The sequence below is a fragment of the Macrosteles quadrilineatus genome, unplaced genomic scaffold (assembly GCF_028750875.1).
Source record: "Macrosteles quadrilineatus isolate MER2022 unplaced genomic scaffold, UCM_ALF_1.0 Scaffold_1__1_contigs__length_201487025, whole genome shotgun sequence".
In the NCBI taxonomy this organism is placed as follows: Eukaryota; Metazoa; Arthropoda; class Insecta; order Hemiptera; family Cicadellidae; genus Macrosteles; species Macrosteles quadrilineatus.
In genome coordinates this window covers 34,704,725-34,729,691 of record NW_026542594.1, presented here as the reverse complement: position 1 = coordinate 34,729,691, position 24,967 = coordinate 34,704,725, and the positions used below count along the sequence as shown (strand labels likewise).

The following is a 24,967-nucleotide window of genomic DNA, read 5'->3' as shown; positions in this document are numbered from 1 at the left end:
ATGATTTTGCCGCAAACGCACAAGACGACAATCACGTTTCCAAGACCGCGGGAGACGATGATGATGTCTACATGGCTGCGGAAGATGTTCATGGTTTAATTCAATTCAAACATGTTTATTTGCTCATGTACATCAAATACTATAAATAGTGTCACAGCAGTTCAAACTTAAATCCAACCTAATACATTTAAGATAATTTTTATATAGATTTCACATTACTTAATTTAAATAGCTCTTCAAAAGAATAAATACCCCGCCGCAGCAAACCTGCAGACTAAGCGAATTTCAACTCGTCTGATTACATTTTTACTAAAATATTTCCATAAATAAGACATATTTATTCCCAATTTAAATAACATTAGATTTAACCAGTGCTTAGGTTTGCTGCTACGGGGAAGGTAAAAAGTGTTTTTTGACCATATGTCAAAAGTATAGAATGAAATAAATAAATTTGCCAAATTTTATCAACATATATCCATAAACAAGCAACAGTTTTCATTTTCTCCATAAGCATAACATGGGAATTTTAAATTACACTTTTTTTGAATTTTCTCCGTGACCGTTAGGCATAAAACAGCACTTCAATATACTAAATTATTTCTTTTTTTAAGCTCTACAAAATGGTTGAGAAAGAAATTGCAAAAATTCTTATTTTAGAACCCATTTTTACCCCATAAAACCCCCCATAAACCCCTGTTCCCATGGTCCGATTATGCTGGTTAGCGAACTCGTTCGAATAAACGTAGGTTTCCACGTTTGTACAAAATTTCATCAAAATCGGATTATATTTGCTCGAGTTATCGCACTAACGGACACATATATAAATATATATATATATGAATTTGAACGGATAGTGTTTTGGCCTCAGGGGACCTCAAAACAAAAAAGTAAATCGGTCCCGGGTCTAGGTCTTACCATGAGACCTACGGTAATAGCTTATTCCCTATATGGGAAAGTCGCTAAAAGGTTTTTTTATCAAAAACTGTTTAAGTGCTTTTCTACATTTATTACAATTTTCTATTATAAATATTTCTTTAGGGATGTGTTTTTAAAATACAGATGATTTTAACACAATCGCGCTAGACGGTGATAACGTTTTTGTGACTGCGGGAGAAATTCATGATTTTGCGGCAATCTCGCTAGACGACGATGATGGTCCCTACACGGCCACGGAAGATGTTCATGTTTTTTCCACGACAGCGCTGAACGACGATTACATTTTCATGACCACGGGAGACGACAATGATGTCCATACGGCCGCAGGAGATAAACGGAATTTTCCCGCGATTGCGGAATACGATGATCATCACACTGCTGAAAAACACTGCTGAAAAATCTTAATGAATTTGCCGCGATCACGCAAATCGACAATGATGTTTCCGTGACCGTGGAAATCGATGATGATGTCTACATGGCCGCCGGAGATAATCAGAATGTTGTCGGGATCATGGAAGATAACGATAATGTCCACACGATAGCGGAAGATGTTCATGGTTTTGACATGATTGTGCTGGACGACGATCACGTTTTTGTGACCGCGGGAGTTGTTGACGATGTCTATATGGCTGTGGGAGATAAACAGAATTTTTGTCATGATCACGGAATACGATGATAATGTCTACACGGCCAAGAAATGTTAGTGGATTTGGCACGATCGTGCAAGATGAAGATGACGTTTCCGTGACTGCGGAAATCAATGATGATGCCGCAGGAAATCTAAATTGCCGCAGGAAATAATCAGAATGTTGAAGCAATCGCAAAATATGACAATAATTTTAGAATTTTAGAAAATTTTGCACTTAACAGTTTGAAGAGCGAATTTGAGATTGGTCCGCCCGGTAGAAGCTGCTTAGCGATTCCTGTCAACACCACAAATACAACCACAAATCTTTTAAAACAGAAGAACTAACTTATTTCTGCGTAAAAATGGTGTGTAGACAAATTTTTCTCCAGATCTGCATCATGCCAGATAGATGTGTTGTGCCTGGGTGTAAAAAAAAGTGCCTGGGATTACGAAAGCTTGATTAAAACTGAAGGATACATACAGTGTTTAAGATTCCAAGAGATCTGGTGCGTAAGCAACAGTGAATTCGTGCTATTCCACGGTCAGATTGGACACCTTCAAACAATTGTCGTGTCTGCATGAATCATTTAATGAAATAATGAAATAACAATGAAATAATGAATTTATTTTCTCTTTTTGACAAATAATTCACAATACAATCAGTTACAAAATCAAGACAAACATTGATTAGCTTATATATACTAGGTTTTATAAAGATAATTAATTTATACAAAAAACAATTAAAAGCAAATTACTGATTTTATGCTGTAGTATATAGAAAAGAAGTATAGAAAAGAGAAAATATAGGGCCTCCATGGCTATGCCTGTTTGGAGGTTCCATTTTTATTTTCAAAATAACAAAAAAAATTCAGCGTTTGACAATAATGAATAGTAAAGAAAAACCAGTCTCACTTAAAAATAATATACAGTAGTTTAAAAATAAACAAAACACCTGTTCAGTTTTCACAATCAGTAAAATCTTAAACCTACTCTACTATATTTAAATTACTTAACAAAATCAAATGGTAGCCTAGCTTACTATTTTTTTAATGTTTGAAATTACTTGAAAAATATGAAACTGATATTGTATTAACTGTACATATAAATAAAAAAGAAATTGTATAATACACAAAACATCTAAATTATGCATGAATATTTAATATTAAGTCAACTTCATCAAGTTCAAACAACCATTTCTTAAGGTTTTTTAGAAAATGCTTTTTGTTCCTTGAGGTTTTAATGTTATCTGCCAGTTTATTAAATAACCAAGGTCTCATAAACATAAAAGTCTTAGTAAAAAATGTCTTATTGGGCTTTGGAACTTGGAAGTAATCTGCGTTCCTTAGCATTCTCCTGTATGAATTTTCTTCTTGTAGAGCTAGTATGTTACTCCTTTCATCATAAAAAAATTTTAAAACTTTAAACATAAACAAAGATTTTATTGAAAAATTTTTTAGGCTATTAAACAACGGGCGTGAAGGTTCAGTAATTTGTTTACATTTGATCAACCTTATGAGGTGTTTTTGTTGTAGATAAATTCCATGTAAATTTATTTTATATGCGCTTCCCCAGAGAAAAATTCCATAATCAAGCGGGCTGTGCACAAGTGAGAAATATAACATACGCATAATCCTTTCAGGACACATGTCCCTCAGAAAATAGAAAAGTCTAATAACATTGTTAATTTTATTTTTTGTACTATTTATATGTGTTTTCCAGCTTCAATCCTGATCTAAAATTATACCGAGGCATTTTAAATGATCACAGCACATTCTTTAGTTGGGCAGATATGCCTACTTAAATTAGATAGGCAATCAGCACAATTATATGTCATTGGCTCCAAAAATGTTGCATTTTTCCTGAGGCTTAAGTTAATATATTTGGTTTTATCTGTATTTAGCTTCATATGATTCATTGTGAACCACCACTGTATTGCTTCAAGATCCTTTTTCATGTCATTTTGCACATCAACAGATGTGTCTCCTATGTAACTAAAAGCTGTGTCATCAGCAAAAGATGTTAAATTACCGTTGAAGTTACCTTTACATAAATCATTTATGTATATTATGAATACAATTGGTCCTAAAATAGAGCCTTGAGGTACTCCATGTAGAATTTTCCCAACATCGCTATATTCAGATCCAATTTTAACACACTGATATCTTTCTAACAAATAACTTTCAAACCATTTATGTGCTACACCTCTAATACCACACCTAAACAATTTATTAAGTAAAATTTTGTGATCCACAGTGTCAAATGCTTTTCTAATATCCAAAAATAATCCGCTTGTAAATTTATTTGCGTTTAGTCCGTTATAGATATCATTCATAAAATGTATTAAAGCACTTTCAGTATTCAATCCTTCTCTAAAGCCAAACTGATTGCTATTAAGAAAACCAGTGTAATTTAGAAAATTTAAAAGTTTCCTCTTCAATACTTTCTCATAAATTTTTGAGAAGCAAGAAAGTAAGGAGATGGGACGATAACTGTTGCAAGAGTTATTTAGTCCACCTTTAAAAATAGGTACTACAGCAGCAGTTTTCAATTTTGAAGGAAAAACACCATTCTGAAAGCTTAAGTCGATCAAATATACAAGAACATTTATTATTTTGGGTGCCACTGTTTTTAAAACACTAGAGCTAATTTGATCATAACCTGGAGCATTATTGCTTTTTAGTGATTTTATAGCATTGATAATCTCTTCTGCAGCTACTGAATCTAAGAATATGGATTGAAGTTGGCTATGTTTTGAAAAGTAATTCTTGTAATTTAGTGAAGAAAAATTAAGTGGCATATCAATATTTAGCTGCAGATTCTTTACGATACCTAGAAAATAACAGTTATATTCTTAATAACAGTGTTGTTTCTTAATAGTTACTATTAAATTCATTAGCAACTAATTTACCGTCATATTCCACATTACCATTGATGTTTAAACCTATTGTTTTGTTATTTTCCTTATGTTGGCCAGTTACCTCATTCAAGACCCTCCAAGTGGCTTTACTATCACTTTGATGTTTTTCAAATTTGTTTTTATAATAATTACTTTTTAATTTTTTTTAATTCATCATGCAATTTATTTCTGAATCTTAGGTAATAGTTCTTCAAAATAAGATTGTTTCAATGTTTCTTAACTAGTTTTAACAGGGCGTTTCTTTTCTTTATTTTACTACATAAAGCATCATTAATCCATGGTTTCAGTTTCTTAATTCTACCAATTTTAATGACATTTTCCCTACACTTATCTATACATCCTGTAACTAATGAAATAAAAGAATCAAAAGCCACAGAAGGATCAGTTTGTCTGTAAACACAAGACCAGTCAGCGCTGTCCAACAGCTGATTAAGCTTATCATAGTTTATGCGATAAGTCACTGGAGGCGGGGCAGTGGTGGAGCAAGAGCCCCCCCGCTCCCCCTCCTCCAATGCCAACTGGACACACAACAATGAATGATCTGTGATCCCTGCGTGCACCACTGTCGCAACAGCTGATGTTTTGTCCTTGTCTGCTAGACGAGCGAAAACATGATCTATACAGGTAGCGCTGTCCGCTGTAATTCTAGTGGGCTCGTGCACAAGTACTTCCAAACCATTCATTGCCATTAATCTATAGTAATTGTCTACTGTGCTATTATTTTCAAGAATATTTAAATTTACATCACCAATAAATAAACAAATAAATAACACACACAAATAACAAATAAATTCAAACAAATAAATTTTTTACACTTCTATAATTATTTTAAACATGTTCAAATTCATTTAAAAATAGTTCTGCCGTGTACATGTGCAACCTATAAATAGCTAAAATAGTAAATTTAAATTCTAAGTATTTAATTGATATATTTATCAGCCGTTTGTAGTTGTTCTAACGATGAATCAATAATTGTAAGAGAATTGTTTACGTATATTACAACGCCTCCTGCTCTTAGCTCATCATTACAATTTGAAAATTGGGAAAAACTAGGAATTTTATATAGATTTAATTCATTGCTGTTTATCCATACTTCCGAGAGTATAATTATATCTGGTAAATTGCTTTCCTGAGACATTTCAACTAAAAACGAGTCAAAATTTTTTCTCATGCTTCTAATATTTTGATGGACTAATTTAATGTTTTTGAAAACCGATAAAAACAAACATTTTTAAATAAAAATTTGTCTTAAAGCATGGAGAGAAATTACTTATTTTAATAATATGAATAATGAATATGTATGTATGGCCATAATATATACGCATACACACATAGACATACCAACAGGATACACAAATATTTAAAAAAGTGGGGGTAAGAACTCAATACAATACATCATTAATGTAAACAGACGGACAGTAAAATTGAGAATTAAAGTTTCATAAATGTCAGATAAGAAAACAATTCAATACCGTTATTGCCTCAAATAAAACATAACTTACAGCTTAGACAAGTCAGCCTGGCAAGTAACATTGATCACAACAGCGGACTCTTCTGTTCGCAGAAAGATTTTTCCACCACGAACCCAGAGATTATTACACCATGCGAAACGTTAAGATTTTTTTCTAACTCTTTTTGATTTTGGAAAACCTCAGAGATCTTCGCCATCACGTCTTCTAAAGTGAGCTTCCCCTACGCAGTGTCACTCTCAAAGCGCATGCTTTTGCGACGGTACTTGGCACATGGTTGACATCTCCATACCAGTTCACCTGCAGTAACACATTCTATATCGGCTTTACTCATCCCGAGACATCAACCGTGAAATTCGAAATTCAAGCTTGCACTCACTGCACATCAATTTAATTTGCTTTTGCGTTATAGATTTCCCGCACAATCCACAACTCAACATTTTACAGGTTACGGTAATGTAAAGAAAATCAGTAGAACAGAAATTATTAACTGTAATGATATAATAGAAAAGAAATTGTGAGAATATGCGAATTGTAAAATTAACAGAGTAGGTAGTAATGAACAGGTTGCAACTCGAACTCACTTATAAAGTTTAACCTTGAAGACGAGACTGAATTATTTCACGAATATTTTTTTTAATTTTTTTGAATTATTTTCATGAAGATGGCCTTAGTTTTGTGACGCCTACATCACAGCTGACCGCATCAAACCGTAAATCAGCTAATAGCTGGAGAACTTAGGGGGGGGGGATAGGAAAGGCCATGACGTGAGACGGAGTCGTGCGGCAAGAGTACCTGAGCGGATCAGTGATGGACACCGGTCTACAGTTGGATAAGTTTACACTAGTATTATTATTATAATGTGCTATTTTTTTCAGAAAGGGGGGGATTAAGGGGTTAGGGAACTATTAACTATATCAGCTTAATATGTAAATTATACTTTTGAGCACACTCGTACCCTTAAGGTACGAATGGAAGTTTTACTTGTTCTATACCTTATTATATTAAGTCAGATGTATTAGAAATATTAGATCATCAAAATGGCTGTGATATGGATGTGGTTTGGCTTAGTAATTAATTTAAGTTTATTATTATTCACCTCAGAATGTTGCACGCAGCAATAAATTGATTATATTGAGCCTTAACAATCCTTATGAGTCCAGTACCGTTACTATAAATTATAGTACACGCTTCAGTTTTGTGGAAAAATCAAGAATAAAGACTGTGATTGGTGCGAATATAGACGCGAGAAGCCAGTTTTAGGTGAGAATGCCTAGACTTTTTCCCAATTTACCTTTTTTTTTTCTTGATACACGAAAAACGACAAAGAGAAAGACTCCTGAAGACAAGAGGAAGGCAACAGGATAAAGAATAGTCAACAGGATGAAGAAATTCGACTTGCAAAAGAAAACCAATTTAGGGACTTTACTTCATTATGCAACAATTAAGGCTGTATATAAGCACATAATTAATAAATAAATAATAATTGAGCGAAGCTCACTTTCCCTCACTTTGTAACTTCTTTGTAAGAGCATCAGAATGTAATGGCTTGACCAATTGATATGAAATTCAGCCAACAGCTAAAGAATACTGAGCACAATGTTTATGGTAAAAAATATTTGCAAATTTCCTTCTGGATTTTATTTTACGGGTCACGCAATTTCGCTTGTTATTTTAATGTAAGTTGAAAGAAAAATTATATTGGGTTTATGACATATGGGTTTATCTCGTTTCATTTAAATAAGATAAACATATGTTAATTGTTTGTAACTGTTTTGTTTACATTTCAATGTTTACTTTCATCCTAGGTTAAAGTTGGAATGTAACAGTTTATCAATGGAAGTAACAATTTCGCTATATTTGTTTTGAGCATGCCTCAAAGGCCACGTCGTAATATTGGTCGTCGCACAAATAATGCAAATATTGTAAGAGAGTGGCGTCGTGAACAAGAAGAACCAGATGAAGCAGTGGTGGAAGAAGCTGATAATGATAGGCAGTTAGCTAATCAATTCCAACATGAATTAGATTCACTAAAATTGTACACTTGCACTAACTGTCATCGCCAACAACTAACAGCTTCAAACCAATCACTGATTTGTTCGCGTTGTCGTTCAAATGCAACTAAATTCACAGCGTTAAATAATATAGATGTGTCAAGTGTCCGGAACGAATTAACTGACCTGGCGATTGTAGAACAAATGTTGATTGCACGAGTACATCCCGCTATGCGCATTTACAAAGTACAAGCAAATGGTCAGGATGGCCAGTTTCACTACAAAGGTAACATCATTAATGTTGAGCAAGATATTAATGAAATAGCATCTGTCTTACCTACACTGCCCGAAAACTTAAAAGTCATCATTGTCCAACGTCAAGGCGTCTTTGGCCATATCGATTTCAAAGTTCGACGTGAAAAACTACAGCAAGCACTTAGTCATTCTTTAGAACATAAATAATATCGGGCAAACAAACGGTGAATCTGTTGAAAGGGAACATATTGTAGGTTGTTAGCTGCTTTAGCCATTGACAATCTTTAAATAATGCTTCGCTCATTTATGCATCTAAAGTGTAACGGCAGACCACCCTAGTAATAAATTGAGGCTCATTATTAGCGTAATTTTGCACATTATAATGAATGTGGAAAGCCATATGTAGGCCTAGCTTCTGAGATCGTTTCCACATTGGCTAACGTATTGCTAAATAATTATTCAAAGAAAATAGATACAAACATAATGTTTTTGGTTGCATTTATCATATTGTAAGTACAATGAATGTGGAAATAGATGGACTTTACATATTTACTTTGTTAATTTGATAATCTATACTATTAAATAACAATCTCATGGTGTCTGTATTATATGTCTGTTATTCAACGTAGTAAAAACTACTAGACAGATAGGGCTTAAATTTTACAAAATATAGCTACCATACCAAGAATGGTAATACAGTAGTAGGACTAACTTATTGCCACTTCATTATTTCTAGAGACTTTGGGATTTGTAGAGACTAGCATCTAACAATTTGTTCAAATAAAATTAATTTTCAATTTTCAATAGGAATATTGTGTTTTAGTCTACCTGAGGAAATCATAAGTTAGCGACAACAAAATTTGAAATTTTCATTTTGAAGGCATACTTACTAAAAAATTTATTTTCTTCGAATAATTACTAAGCAAAACGTTTGCCATTTTTTTAACGATTTCAGAATCCAAGCCTCCATATGGTTTTCCACAATATTAATAGAATTTTTTTTCACATCAACATTCAGACTGGAGTCTGAGACTATGATGCTTTTATTGTTAGATGGTGCAGTAGGCTACTTATTTTTTACTAGTATGCTTACTTAACAGAAACACCGGTTTATTTATTTGAAGTGCTATTTATTTAAGTTATTTTAATCACTTAACAGCAGCTTTTATCAATAAGATAGACAAATAAATAAGGAAATAGTACGGCATTCTCACCTAAAAATCACTTCTCGCGTCTATATTTACACGAATCAATGTCGTATTCTAAAATTTTCTCAAATCTAAGTTAACATTCGTGAAAATGTTTCACATAAAAACGAGAATTGTTTTAAGATGTCTAATTTGACCGAAGAATAGCATGAAGCCATTGTTGCTGATGCTGCTGATCGCTTAGAATCTTAAAACACTGTATTCATTTTTGATTGAGCTTTCGTAATTATTCTTGCATCCAGGCACATCACATCTATCTGACATGCTGTAGTAACAAGCTCAATGTCATTACTAATGATTAAGGGTAGTAGAAACGTGATTATGTAAGTCGGTACGCGACTCCTCCATTCACTGTAATGGTAAGACGACCGCGCATCAAGACACGGATGCGACGTTGCCTTGTTTCGCTCGCCGCGGCCTTGTATTAGAGGTGGCTGTGGTTCAATACATTGAGAGCAGATGTTCGAGAATTCCCTAGATTTTCAGCAGACTCTTTTAGAGAAAGTTTAACAACATACCTTCCACTTTCAGTCCTAGAGTGTGTTGATTGAAAGTGTTCTTCACAAGTTTGATTTTCAGGAGATAAAACCTGAACTGGATCTTTGGCAAAATCCTCCTGTTCCCAAAACTTCCCAAAATCCACATGGCCCAGATAACACCAAACCAAAGATGGTTGATTGAGCAATAGGAGTTAGAGGCGGACCCTTCATAAGTCCAGGAAGAATGATACTTCCATAAACATCAGCTCCAAGTATCAAATCTACAGACCCAGGGGTCATGAAATCTTGATCAGCTAGTTGAAGCTTCTTGATATGATGCCAGTTAGATTTACCTGGGCCCTATTGCATAAAACTACAATTTTACAAGTTTACAGGCAAATTTCTGAAGAATTCTTCAGAAATTGTAATTACAGGTGTTGCAAGAACTACAAGTTACAGACTTGTAACAACTACTCAAAAACCCAAATTTACAGGCATTTTTTAACAATTTTACAGGTATTTTGTATTTTGTAACTTGTATTTTCAATAAAGTTATTACAGTTTTACATATACATACCTGTAAAAATGTAAGAATTTTTTACCTAGCTTCTTTGGCCTGTAAACCTTTGCTGCTATTGTACAAGTTATTCTTTTTTAAGACAAAGATGTGGAATAGTGATGATTCTCCTGATCCACAACGCCGAAGAAGGACCTTCAAACTGGAACTTAAAACTAAACAACTATAATATTTTTATAATGTTATAGTAAGTGAAGATGACATAGTCAAATAAGGAATATAGCATTGATGATCATTAAATTAATTAGTTAACTATTGATTAATATTAATTTAATAGACTATCCACTAACTATAAATACCCCCGCCACAGCAACCCTGCCGACTAAGCGAATTACCATTTGTCTGAATTGATTTTTAATTAACCTAAATCTATTTAAATAACATTAGGCTTAACGAGTACGTAGGTTTGCTGCTACAAGGCAACTAATAGTGTATTTTTCAGTAAAATAATAATAGCTTAGTATAAAATAAATAAATTTGCCAAGATTGATAAAAATATATCAATAATATAACCAAGCAAACTACAACATTTTCAATATTCTCCATAAGAATAACATGGGAGTTAGAAAAATTTTAAGTTTTTTTTTAAATTTTCTCCGTTACCAATAACCGTACAAAAATACTTTGATTTACTAAATTATTTGTTTTTTAAGCTCTTTAAAAAGGTCTGAAGAGAAATTGGGAAATTTTGTGTTTTGAGGGTCAAAAATTAGAAAACCATTTTTTACCCCATAAAACCCCCCATGAAACCCCGTTCCCTTGGTCCAATCATGCTGGTTCGTGAACTCGTAAGAATAAACGTAGGTTACACGTTTGTACCAAATTTCATCAAAATCAAATCATTTTTGCTTGAGTTATCGCGCTAACGGACACACACACACACACACAAATATATATGAATTAGGTCGGAAGGTGTTTTTGGCATCAAATCGAAAAAGTAAATCGTTCCCGGGTCTAGGTCTTACCATAAGACCTACGGTAATAGCTTATTCCCTATATGGGAAATTCGAAGACGTATGTGTAATTTTATTGTAAAATTGTAATCAGCTGTTAACATTTTTTGTACTTGTTCTTACAAGTATACAAATTATTCTAGCAACACCTGTAATTGATAAATTGTAATTACAGGGACCTGTAAACTCTAAATATGTAAACTTGTACTTGTAGTTTTATGCAATAGGCCCCTGGTGTCATAGTAGGTAACTTAGCAGTGAGTTTTGGCAGAATATGAGCTGTTAACGGACAGATGAATTTGTCATTAGATGGACTCCCAAAGTTAAGGGACACTACTCCACGAGTAGTTGATGTTTGATTTCCTCCGATACCGATAAGAGAGAGTGAGGATGAGGAGCGTTCAATATGAAGAGTCTGCACTAGATGCTCGCTGATGAAGGAAATTTCGGAGCCTTGGTCGATTAGAGCTCTACACACAATGTTGTTACCTTTCGGGCCGATTACTCTAACTTGAGCAGTAGCTGAAAGAACTGTGTGTCGATTTCCAGTGGGAAGAGAGTGATTTGAGGACACTTGTGGTGTGTTTGATGATTTTCTGTGGATTTAGGGTTTGATAAGTGGATTTTATTTGACTAGATGTATCAAAAGATTTACTGGCAGCATCATGAATCAATGTATGGTGGCGATTACCACATTTTACACATGATTTTTGAGATCGGCATTCTTTGATTAAGTGAGGGCCAAGACAGTTGAAACATAACCTTTTATTTGATAAGAAGTCCTTACGTTGAACAGGTGTTTTAGCGAGAAACTCTTTGCAATATACTATGTAATGAGCATGAATACACAGTTTACACATAGGCTACCTTTTTCTTTAGATTCTGCTACCAAAGCTGCATTTATCTTAGGATTGTGCTGAGGTTTACCTTGATGTTTTGGTTGATTCACCATTCCACTCGAGTGAGACACTTCCCTGGCTTCGATATTCTCTAAAGCCCGTACACGTCCTTCGATGAAGGTCTGTAGGTCTTGCAGCGATGGTTCCGTCGATACGCCTTGGTGAAGCTCCCATGCCTCATGTGTATCAGGGTCAAGTCAAGGAGGTCCAGCATTTCCGATTTGTTGATGAGGTAAGCTTCTTTTCCGCGGCTGTAGTGGTCTTCATTAAGATAGTCGAGATTTTCCAGCAATTCGGTGTATTTCCACAATACACACTGTCATAAGGGCGGGTTAAAAAAACGTATCACTTAGATAAAATCCATAGGTGATTTGGCGGGGTTTGAACCCGGGACCCCAGGAACCGGAGTCCCGCGCTCTATAACCACTAGACCAGCTCGCTCCCCCAAATTTGAATGGGGAATAAATATGTCTTGTTTAAGGAAATATTTTAGTAAATATCAGACAAATTGAAATTCGCATAGTCTGCAGGTTTGCTGAGATGGGGATATTTTGATATTTGTCGTAGATGATTGCTCATGTACCGCTGTAATGTCAACGGAAACTTTATGTTGAAATTTACGTCCTGGAAAACTAATGAAGATTCTGTCTCAAATTTTAAAATATATCCATCCGAAAAAGTTGGATATTAACGGATAGTTTCCAATATAAAATTTAGGCTCGGGTTGAATCCAACCCAATTTTCCAGACATCCGTACACCTCTATTTACATCATTCAATAGCTGTCTTATGAAAAGCTACTCTTAAATGAAACATTGAGTGAGTTATGGTTATTTGTGCAGGTGTTTGACTTGCGCCAGTGCCACCGCCAGATGCAACAGCAGGCGGCAACAGCCCAGGCAGCAGCTGCGGCTCAGGCGGCAGCTGTGGCAGGACACATACCAGGTCCTCACAGTGTGGGCGGCATCGCACCAGCTATCAGTGAGTCAACACTTGTCAACTACAGTAGACTCTCGCTCATCCGGATCGGCCTTGTCCGGACTCCCGCTAGTCCGGATCGGCAATCGTGATTTTTTTTTTTTTTAGCGGCACAGTTTTATCAAATAAACTTCGGATCGGCAATCGTGATTTTTTTTCTAGCGCCGCAGTACGTATATTCAAATAAAAACGGACCTAACTTTACGTTTCAACGCCTTCAATTTATTGTGCGAGCAAGCCCGCATCACATTAACGGCATACATTTTGCGTTTTCAGGCGTTCTTTGAAAAATCAATAATCATAGTGTCGACAACACGTGCCATTTTGGGAGTGGGAGGGGGCATGTCATTAACCTTTGTCTGACCGTCTGCGACCTCACCTGTACCTGTCAATCTGACCGTTGCGTCGCGTGCATATTGTGTTCTGTATTGAGTTCTTTAAAGTTTGACTGTTGCGTTGTGCGTATTGTGTTCTGTGTGTGAGTTCTTTAAAGTCTGACCGTTGCGTTGTGCGTTTTGTGTTCTGTATGTGAGTTCTGAATTGTGATAAAATGAGTTGTGATAAACGTAAGAAGTTGTTTGTGTCAGTTGAAGAGAAACTCCGTGCTATCAAGCGTATTGATGCTGGTGAAACGGCGAAAAAGGTTGCCTTCGAGCTAGGAGTTGGGACAAGTACCGTTTCAGACTGGAGAAAAAATCGGGAACAAATTGAAAAATGGTGCACCTCTCAAACTAGTGTAAGCGCAAGTAAGGTGAGAAAAACAATGCGTACCGGTAAACATAACGAAGTTGAAGAGGCGTTATTTTTGTGGCACGAACATTTAAGAGGTAAAGGTGTTCCTGTTAATGGCCCCATGCTCCAAGAAAAAGCGAAGTTTTTCAAACGTGAAATTGAGGGGGATGATGGAAAATTCGCTGCCAGTGACGGATGGTTAGATCGCTGGAAAAAGCGATATGGAGTTCGGCAATTGTCCGTAAGTGGGGAAGCTTTATCTGGGAACAAAGACGCTGTCCCAGAATTTAAGACTTTCCTTCATAATCTCCTTGACGAAGAAGGAATTACCGGCGATCAGTTGTACAACTGTGATGAAACTGGCTTGAACTATAAAATGTTGCCCACTAAAACGCTTGCCTCAAAAAAAGAAGCTGCTGCACCGGGGTACAAAAAAAGCAAGGAAAGAGTCACGGTGTTAGCTTGCTGCAATGTCACTGGCAAGCACAAGCTCAGGTTAACTCTGATTGGAAAATCAAAGAAGCCTAGGGCCTTCAAGAATTTGAAGAAAGACAAAGTGTTGCCATTATGGTACACTAACCAGCAAAAGGCTTGGATGAATTCGGCTATTTTTAAGACTTGGTTTTTTAATGAATTTGTTCCAAGTGTAGAAAAACATCTAGCAGCTAACAACCTGCCGAGAAAAGCAATTCTGTTGTTAGATAATGCTTCAACTCACCCCATTGCTAACGAGTTAAAGGACGAGGACATTAAAGCTGTTTTTTTGCCACCAAATGTCAGTGCCCTTTGTCAGCCAATGGACCAAGGAGTACTTCAAGCACTTAAGTTGAAATACCGCCACCGACTTCTTTCTCACATCATATCGGCAATAGACCTTGATGAAGATTATATCACTGCATTAAAGAAAATTGATGTCTTGGATGTAATTAGGTGGGTGGCTGAAGGATGGGAAGAAATCCCGCCCATGACGATTGTTTCATCGTGGAAAGCTCTGTTAGACCACGAGGGCAACAAATTCACGGAGATTGACGGCGGGGAATTTAAACACGACGAGAACCATGTGGAAACAGAAAATGTTGTCTCACTGTTGGAGAAAATTCCTGGATGTGACGAAGTTAATGAAAGTGATGTACTAGAGTGGATGAACAATGACGACGAAGATGAAATCACCGACGACGACTTCATAAGAATGGTGTCAAATGACGACGAAGTGGTGGACGAAGAGGACCTACCTGAGCCCAAGCCAACCATTCCACACTCGGAAGGGTTCAAGATGCTGGACGGAGCCCTGGAGTACGTCAGTCGTCTAGATGGCGTGTCTGCTGCCGACATAATGTGCTTACGGAAGCTGAGGGACATGGCGGCAAAACAACGAGCCAAGACGGTAAAGCAGGCCACGATAAAAGACTTTTTCAAAACATAAGTCGTACTGAACTGTAAGTTACGTCAGTTTTAAAATACGTTACAGTACATTTTTTTTAAATTTAACTTATAGAGTAAACTGTCTAAAGTTACTGTACTGTATTTTTTATTTACGTCAAGTTTGTGAGGTTTAATTTTCCAATTGTAACTTTTTGTTTTTTATGACAGTTAACTTCCTAAAAGTAGGCCTATGTAGCTAAAGTTTTATTTTTTGCTTTGTTATTTACGTCAAGTTTGTGAGGTTTAATTTTCCAATTGTAACTTTTTGTTTTTTATGACAGTTAACTTCCTAAAAGTAGGCCTATGTAGCTAAAGTTTTATTTTTTGCTTTGTTATTTACGTCAAGTTTGTGAGGTTTAATTTTCCAATTGTAACTTTTTGTTTTTTTTAATGACAGTTACAACTTCCTAAAAGTAGGCCTATGTTGCTAAAGTTTTCTTTTTTGCTTTGTTATTTACGTCAAGTTTGTGAGGTTTAATTTTCCAAATGTAACTTTTTGTTTTTTATGACAGTTACAACTTCCTAAAAGTAGGCCTATCTAGCTAAAGTTTTCTTTTTTGCTTTGTTATTTACGTCAAGTTTGTGTTTACGTTTATATTTTGTTGTTGCAATAAAACAATTTTATGTTCATTTCGTGAACTATTTATTTAACTCCTGTGATTTATTGCTGTACTGTTGTACTGTATAGGCTACTGTAAATAGTTTATACATTTAATGTATGGTAAATTGCTTTATTTTTTACAGTTCCCGCATTACTATGCTACATTTTTTATCAATACAGTACAGTAGTGCTATTGTAAATTACAGTACAATAGCCGACTGTAATTTATTACGATAGTTTTAACTTGTTTTAGACGCTCCCGTTTGTATTAGCGCGTGTTTTGACGAAACCGCTCGCCGTAACGGCAAAATTTACGAATATTTGCTTGACTCTCGATAGTCCGGATTTTTCGTAATCCGGACCGGACGTCCGCCACATTAGTCCGGATGAGCGAGAGTCTACTGTATCACTAAAACTTTACTAGTTTGAATACCAAATGTTTTATTTTTTATCCTTTCTTCTGAGGAAATTCTTGAGAAAGATATTTTCTAGTTATAGCTAACGTTAGAGTTCTTGTTACAGATAAGTACCTGGGGACAGAGCTTTGCTCGGGGAAATTTCTGAGAGTATTGTTTGGTCAATGTCATCTGACCCAAAAATATTGTTTTGCAGTCTATTTAACTTCTGTTAAAATAATATCTTAGTTGAATTTGACTGAAATAATAAGAAAAAATAGTTTTTAAAAATTTGTTTAAAGCCCCTAAACTACCTAAACTAAAGAAAATGCCCAGTATTTTTCACCCTGAATTTGAAAAAGGCTATCAGTAGGAAGAAAATCTTCCTTCCTTCTCTTGAAGTATTAGTCATTGCAAAAACTTGCTCCCCAAAACCTTAATTTTCCTAATATGTAATACCATTTTCCGGAAACTCAGGACTTTTTCCATTTGAAAATTATTACATTTTTGGATTTAGTGAGAAGAATTCAGTAAGGGGACACATTTTAAAGCAATTTTTATTCGGGTGGGTTGTATTAAACTTTTGCCATAAACAATACTTTACACTAAAATGTTAGTTAGGAGGTGCATTTAAAGACCAAAATTAATCTCTTGACACAAATCCTCATCTTATGCACACAAAAGAAACTAATGTTTGTACAATGCTGAAATATATTGATAGATTAGCCTCTAAAGCAAGTGTAGGCTTTGGCATTTGTCAGCTTGCAACATTTCGCGACAGGCGACACGCTGTATGCTGATCCAACCTATAACCAACTTAACTGCAATTCATAACCTATCAAATGAATTTGCCAAACATAGCTTAGTTTTAAAGCTTATGGTTGTATCTATACCAACATTACTACACCATTGTACATAAACTTGGCTTATTCCTTAGAAAAAGCCATGAATAGGTCTAGTATGGTAAAAAATAAGGTTTCCGAGGGAACCGCAGTTAAAATCTGTGGTAAATTTAAACCCAATGATTAAAACTTGTCACAAATGACTCTTGTTTAATTTGTCACAGTAACTTATCCTATATATAATATGAGTAAAGTTTGAATACTTGTTACTTCGATTTTAGAATTGGCACATATTAACACTTTTATACTTACAGTATAACTAAGTTCTGTGCCAAAAATAAGTTCTAGACCTTTGTTATATCCAGAAAAAATCTATAACCGCCATAATATGTGTATAAACTTGGGATATTTTCGAGACGAGATTATAGGCCGTTAGCTAATCATCCAGGTGAGACCCGTAGCCTCTTTAGCTGAAAACTATCGCCACTTCGAAATTTGCGTTGACCGAGAAACTTTTGGGAGCTTAAATTACGCACACAATTGGACAAAATGGGATTTATTACTTCATTAATTCACTAAAATTAAACAATTATGATCTCACTAAAATTATACAATTAAGGTTTAACAACAACTTTTTACAAAAGAATTTATATATTGAATTTAGAGTAAAGAAATAAAATTTAGGTTCAAGGGAGCGCGGAGTCGCGCCTGTTTTAATTGAGATTTCATCGCGGACTGCGGTGTTCTTTAGTTGTCGGCAGTGCTGATGCACCTCGCGGACCAATCAGCGTTCAGCGTAGTCACTGAGTGGCACCCTGCGCAAGGCTCAACCTCTTTGTCTGCCAAATGCACTCCCTAACGGAGGCTAGCTCCGTCAGCAGAAAGCCCGAGTCTACACCGGCAATGAACATATTCCAGCTTCATAACTTTTGCTACTAGAATATTGTTGTAATTTAAACGTGGTTGGAGATAGTTTGGCGTTGCTAAGATATTCATATGGAGACTCAATTATCTTCAAATAATTACTCAAATAATTATTTCCTAAGTTTCTGACCATTGGTTTGGACGATGATCATATTGATCAATTATTGATACTAATGTATTGATAAAGGTGTGATAATCGATGTTAACACCAAACCAGGCCATTTATACAAATTTGGCAGTTACTCCTACCCTGCCAATTCCTTATTTAATTATCATATCTCCTGAGCAGTCGGTTAGAAATTAATTATTAGAAGTATAAATGGCTAGGCCGTTACACAGGTACAAAACTAAAAACTAGAGGTGTGTAGATATCCGAAAAATTGGGTCGGATTCGGTTCGGAAAGATATATGCCCTTGCCATATAAGTTATTTGCATCAAGAGACAAACACTGAGACATGGCCTTGCCATATAAGTTATTTGCATATAGAGACAAACACTGAGACATGGCCTTGCCGTATAAGTTATTTGCATCAAGAGACAAACACTGAGACATGGCCTTGCCATATAAGTTATTTGCATCAAGAGACAAACACTGAGACATGGCCTTGCCATATAAGTTATTTGCATCAAGAGACAAACACTGAGACATGGCCTTGACATATAAGTGTTGTAAGAAAGACTTAGTAAACCAAAAGTATGGCTTTTATTCATTCAAAATTACAACCATGTTTTAGTTCAGAACAAATACAATATTTACAAACAAATCAAATAATAAATATTATCAGGTGATAATGTTCACATCACCACATTCTCCCCCACTATTTTTCATGGTAGGTATAGCATATGTAATCCTTTAGATATGACGGAGGCTTGACATTCCTCTTTGGACGTAGTTCCCCCACAGCCGTCTCTGAAGTTGGGGTCTGAGATACCGTTTGTTGAGTTTCATTTTGAACTTCATTGTGGTCAATGTCTGAATTTATATTTTCAACAATCTCTCTCTCAGTAGTGTTGTCTTCATGAGGTAGATCACCAGGAGGTAGGCCAGCGGGTGCAAGATGTCTCAGGGATACTTGTGATTCTGACCCATCTCTTCTTCTGACGAGAGCGTACTGTGGATTTGATTCCAAAAGTTGAACTGGCTCCACAAGGTCATCATATTTTTAATTAGATCTTACAAACTTTCTAAGCAGGACAGGACCAGGAGCGGATAGCCAAGATGGTAAGGAGTCTCCATTGGTAGTTCTTCTGCTATGTATAAAGAATCTTTCGTGCGGTGTGCAGTTTGTCGCAGTGCATAAAAGAAATCTGACTGAGTGAAGAGCCTTCTGTAATACTTCTTCCCATGCATCAACTGGCAGGTTGTGGTTTTTCAAAGCTAGTAGGATGGTTCGCCATATTGTTCCATTGAAGCGTTCAATCTGAGAGTTCCCTCTAGGGTTATAAGGTGTCGTATGACTTGTAGCTACTCCGTACTTGTGAAGAAAGTCCGTCAGCTCTCGCGACATGAAAGATGAACCTCTATCTGAATGTACAAAGGACGGGGCTCCAAACATAAAAAATAGATTACAGGGGTAAGCAAATACAAAACGAGAATACTCATCCACCATGGTTAAAAGGTAACGGTTTCTGGTTGTTGATGGAAGAGGGCCCTTAAAGTCAATATTTAGACGTTCGAAGGGAGTGGTTGCCTTTATCAATTTGCCTTGGAATTGGTGAAATCTTGACTTCACTTCTGCACATGTTTGACAAGCTGACGTCATCCTTTTTACATCATCCAGAGTGTAGTTTAGATTTTTAGTTCTAATCCAATGAAACATTCGAGTGACTCCCGGATGGCAGAGAGATTTGTGTAATTCAAACAACTTGGCATTATCCCAGCGAACCGCACATGCCCGAGAGAGCGTATCTGCTTTTACATTCTCCCTACCAGGTCGGTACAATATTTCATATTGATAAGGTGTTAGCTCTAGTCGCCATCTCATAACTTTATCGTTCTTGATTTTGCTTGTATGCCTCTTGTCAAAGATAAATGATAAAGCTTGTTGATCCGTGTATAATCTGAAGTCTCTTCCGATAAGAAATGGTTTCCATTTTCGAAGGGCTTCGACAATGGCAACGGCTTCTTTTTCAACAGCTGAATACAGCTTCTCAGATTTGTTTAGAGTCCGTGAGAAAAAAGCAATTGGCCGATTAGAAAAGGTTTAAATACCTGCTATTAAGCAATCCAATTTTGTTGTTAGAACAACTAGTTTCGGTGTCTGTGTGACACCATCATCATCTCGAAACTAGTTGCCACTAAAATGCCACTTGAACTAGTTGTTCAAGATGATGATGGTGTCACACAGACACCGAAACTAGTTGTTCTAACAACAAAATTGGATTGCTTAATAGCAGGTATTTAAACCTTTTCTAATATTATTTGGCAATCCGGAGGCTAACAACTACAATGAAATTGGCCGATTATCTTGAATCAAAGTTGCTGCCATGGCTATGTCAGATGCGTCAGTCTCCACTACCAGTGGCTCTTGCCCATTCCTAGGAGTAATTACTGAGTTTGAAATTTCAAGTTTGAGGGCTTCAAAATCTGCAACCGCTTCCTGTGACAAAGGAAAAGAATTGACTTGTGTCAGGTTTCTTATTTTATCAGAAAACCGATGTATCCATTTTGAATAGTGAGCGAAAAATCCTAGGACTCGCTTTAGTGAAACTTGGTCTTTGGGCACAGGAAGTGACAGTAGAGATTCTAGCCGATCTGGATCAGGTCGAATAGAGTTATGGGAAACTAAATGTCCCAACAAGGTTATTGAAGACTGGTTGAACTTGCTCTTTTCTACTCATTGTTGTGGTTTGCCCCTGAGCTGGTAAGACAAATATTAATAGTGGTTTATTTACCTTGTATTTTCGTCACAGCTCAAAAATGTTGTATAGAAGCTACAACCATGGTTTCGACGCCGTTTGCGTCATGGTCACGTAGGACGTAGCCGGCTGGAGAACACTCATAATTGAGTGTTCTCCAGCCGGTTCCCGCGACGGTACAGTTAAATAAACACAGGCCTGTATTCCGTCCCCGAGAACCTTTTGTTAAGTGTTAATATGTCCGTATGTGTTCGTGTTTGTGTTCATGTGTTTTTGACGACGTCCAAGCGACCGACTATGACAACAACAACTATGCTTTGATTCTCGACATGTCCTACGTGACCATGACGCAAACGGCGTCGAAACCATGGTTGTAGCTTCTATACAACATTTTTGAGCTGTGACGAAAATACAAGGTAAATTAACCACTATTAATATTGCTCTTTTCGTTGTTGATTACAAGTCCATACGTAGTTACAGCATCTAAAAATGTTCTTAGATTCTCATCATGATCCTTTTGATCCTTTCCACATACGGTCAAATTATCCAGATAGGCATACACTCCATTCAGTTTTTCTTTTCTAATGATTTGGTCCATGGTCTTTTGAAAACATGCCACCCCGTTGGTTACGCCAAATGGGATTCTTCTGAATTGAAAAAGACGACCAGCAGCCTCAAAAGCAGTGTACTTCTTCTCTTCGTCAGAAATTGGTATTTGATAGTATGCATGCTTTAGATCAATGGCACTAAAAACCTTGTTCGTCGCTACAGTGGATACTAGATCATCTATGTTTGGTAAGGGATAGGCTTCTAACAGAGTAAATTTGTTTATCGTTTGCGAATAGTCCACACACAGTCGCTTCTTCCCTTTGTCGTTTGTAACAACCAACACTTGTGCACGCCAAGGTGACGAACTAGGTTCAATGATCTCCTCAGTCTGTAGTCTTTCCATTTCTTGTTTTATAAATTGCATATCTTCATCTGAGTAACGTCGTGATTTTGTGGCTATTGGCTTACAATCTGGAGTTAAATTGCAGAATAGTTTGGGTGGTTCAACTTTGGCACAGGAGCACACCAACAGAGGTGGTTTCTTACCTCCAAACCAAACCTGTATATTTGAGTGGAGTTTCATGATATCATGTCCGATAAGCACGTCAGTACAAAGATCTTCAAGAACAGTCAACTTAAAATTGTTGTAATTATTGTGATTCAACAGATTTAGGTTGATTTTAACAAACCCGTGGACGTTTGATTTCATATTAGAAGCAGCTAGTGATAATTGTCCACTTTCATTATACATTTTAATTTTGTTTAACTGAACAAACTTCAAGTTTACAAAGCTTGATGTACTCCCGGTGTCTATTAAGCAATTTGCTTTCAGGCCATTCACTTTAGCTTCAACCGTAGAGTCCTTCAATACAGATGTATTATGTGTTGTTGCTATTAGTGCAGCTGATGTACTCTTCTGATGTCTTCTGTTTTACTTTAAAATGTTGAGTTGGATTACTTTTACAGACTCTCGCATAATACCCTGTCTTGTTACATTTCCCACAAGTTGCTTCTCTGGCTGGACAGCGATCTCTAGAGTGTCTGTCATGCCCACAAAAATAACACTTGCCATCAAAATTTGTAATAGCGGAAACAGTCGCTTCTTCCTTTTGTTGTAGTGGGAATTCGTACTGACAAGCTTGCTTTGCCAATTCATTCGTTGCACAAGTTTGCATTCCGTACATAGATTTTGGATAGCTCTCGACTTGAGCTTGAGCCATTTCAAGAGCTCTAGACTGTTCCACTGCTTCAGCTAGGTCTAAAGTTTTATTTTCAAATAGTCTCTGTCGTAAGTATGACGAGGCTAAGCCATTGATAAAAGCATCACAAATCTAGTGATCCCTGTATTGAATCGCATTAACAGCTTCAAAAACGCAATCTTGGCTCAAAAGTTTCAGTTCCGACACATATTTGTCAATAGTCTCACCTTGTTGCTGTTTTCTAGTCATTACTAAATATCTTGAGAATATTTCATTCTTTTGTTTGATGTAAATTGAGCTAAGAACTCTCAAAGCGTCTTGGTAAGTTTCAGATTCCTTGATAAATCTATAAGTAATAAAAGATAATCGATTAGTTAGTAGTTTCAGTTTGTCCTTGTCTTCAACGAATTCTGTCATGGTTAGAAAGTCTTCGAATGTTTGTAACCAGTGCGTCCATTCCTCTGAGGCAGTTGGAGATTCCGGGTCAGTTTGCAATTTGTCTGGTCTAAGGAATTTCTCCATTGTAATGTAGCACTAACTGAGTTTAATTTTGAATGAATAAAATTGTTGTAAGAAAGACTTAGTAAACCAAAAGTATGGCTTTTATTCATTCAAAATTACAACCATGTTTTAGTTCAGAACAAATACAATATTTACAAACAAATCAAATAATAAATATTATCAGGTGATAATGTTCACATCACCACAATAAGTTATTTGCATCAAGAGACAAACACTGAGACATGGCCTTGCCATATATGTTATTTTCATCAAAAGACAAACACTGAGACATGGCCTTGCCATATATGTTATTTGCATCAAGAGACAAACACTGGGACATGGCCTTGCCATATAAGTTCAAGAATCAAGAATTTATTTGCCATTAGATAACACAGTTACAATAGGCTTCGTCAACATATAATTTTTGTATAGAAAGTCAAAGTAAAACAACATTAATAAACATGATTTAAAAATTCCTCAGTTGAATAAAATGCCTTATCTTTAAGCAACTTACAAACAGTGGTACAAAATTTCTTAAATGGTAACATTTTTATATCTAAAGGCAATTTGTTGTAAAATAAAATCTGATGGTAACTATGACTATTGAAATATTTTTGCAATCTAATACTAGGCCTAGCTATGTGGTCTCTTTTCCTAGTGTTATAGGAATGGGCAGATGAGTTTGTATTAAACTTTTCAATATTCTTCTTGACAAAACAAAGATTGTGAAAGATAAACAAACTAGGGAGAGTAAGTATACCAAGATTAGGGAAAAGGTTACGGCATGAGGCCTCTGCATCTAAACCAAACATTGCTCTTATAGCCTTTTTTTGCCAAACAAAGGTGGTTTTGGCAGCAGCTGAATTTCCCCATAATCTGACACCATAGTTGAGATGGGTGTGAAAAAGACCATAATATATCATAATAATTACTTCTGAGCACACACAAGACCTTAACTTTCTTAACAAACAAGTGACACGTGACAATTTTTTACATAGATTATTTACATGTTCCTCCCAACACAGCTTACTGTCTAAATAAATACCAAGAAGTTTTACAGGTTTTAATAAATAATTATCATCTAATACTAGATTTAGCTGACTGCTTAAAGAAAATACAATGTGTTCTGTTTTACTTTCATTAACATTTAATTTGTTTGCTAAAAACCATGATTTTGATTCCTCCATAGCTATTTGTAGTCTGTGTTGAACAGTGAAAAAATCTACATCAGAATGTATCAGGGTGGTGTCATCCGCATACAAAACAGACATCACAGAAACATTTGAACTGTAGTCATTAATAAAAACTAAAAATAAAAAAAGGGCCTAGGACAGAGCCTTGCGGCACTCTGACTGTAACTTGTAAGAAATCAGAATCATTATTATTACAACTAACCATTTGCTTTCTATAGCTTAAATAGCTTTGGATCAAATTCAACTCTTTATCAACAATACCATAATGTTTTAGCTTATTACACAGAATATCATGCGAGACTGTATCAAATGCTTTGCTTAGATCCACTAAAACAGAACTTACTACTTGTTTTTCTCAAAACCATTTAAAACAAAATCCACAATCCTTTCAATCGCATCTATTGTTGAAAGGTTAGGTCTAAAACCAAATTGAGAAGGATAAAAGAGGCTATTGCTG

General features: G+C 35.9%; 1 protein-coding gene across 4 annotated transcripts in view; it reads left to right on the top strand.

Annotated features, from left to right (window-relative positions):
• Positions 1–24,967, top strand: part of LOC128982570 (mothers against decapentaplegic homolog 4) — a 173,193-nt gene that overhangs the window by 107,031 nt on the left and 41,195 nt on the right. For all 4 annotated transcript variants that reach the window (XM_054401546.1, XM_054401532.1, XM_054401538.1 and 1 more), the window contains one exon: positions 13,157–13,295. In XM_054401546.1, the coding sequence (XP_054257521.1) occupies positions 13,157–13,295 (139 nt within the window). The remainder of the gene's footprint in view (positions 1–13,156; positions 13,296–24,967) is intronic.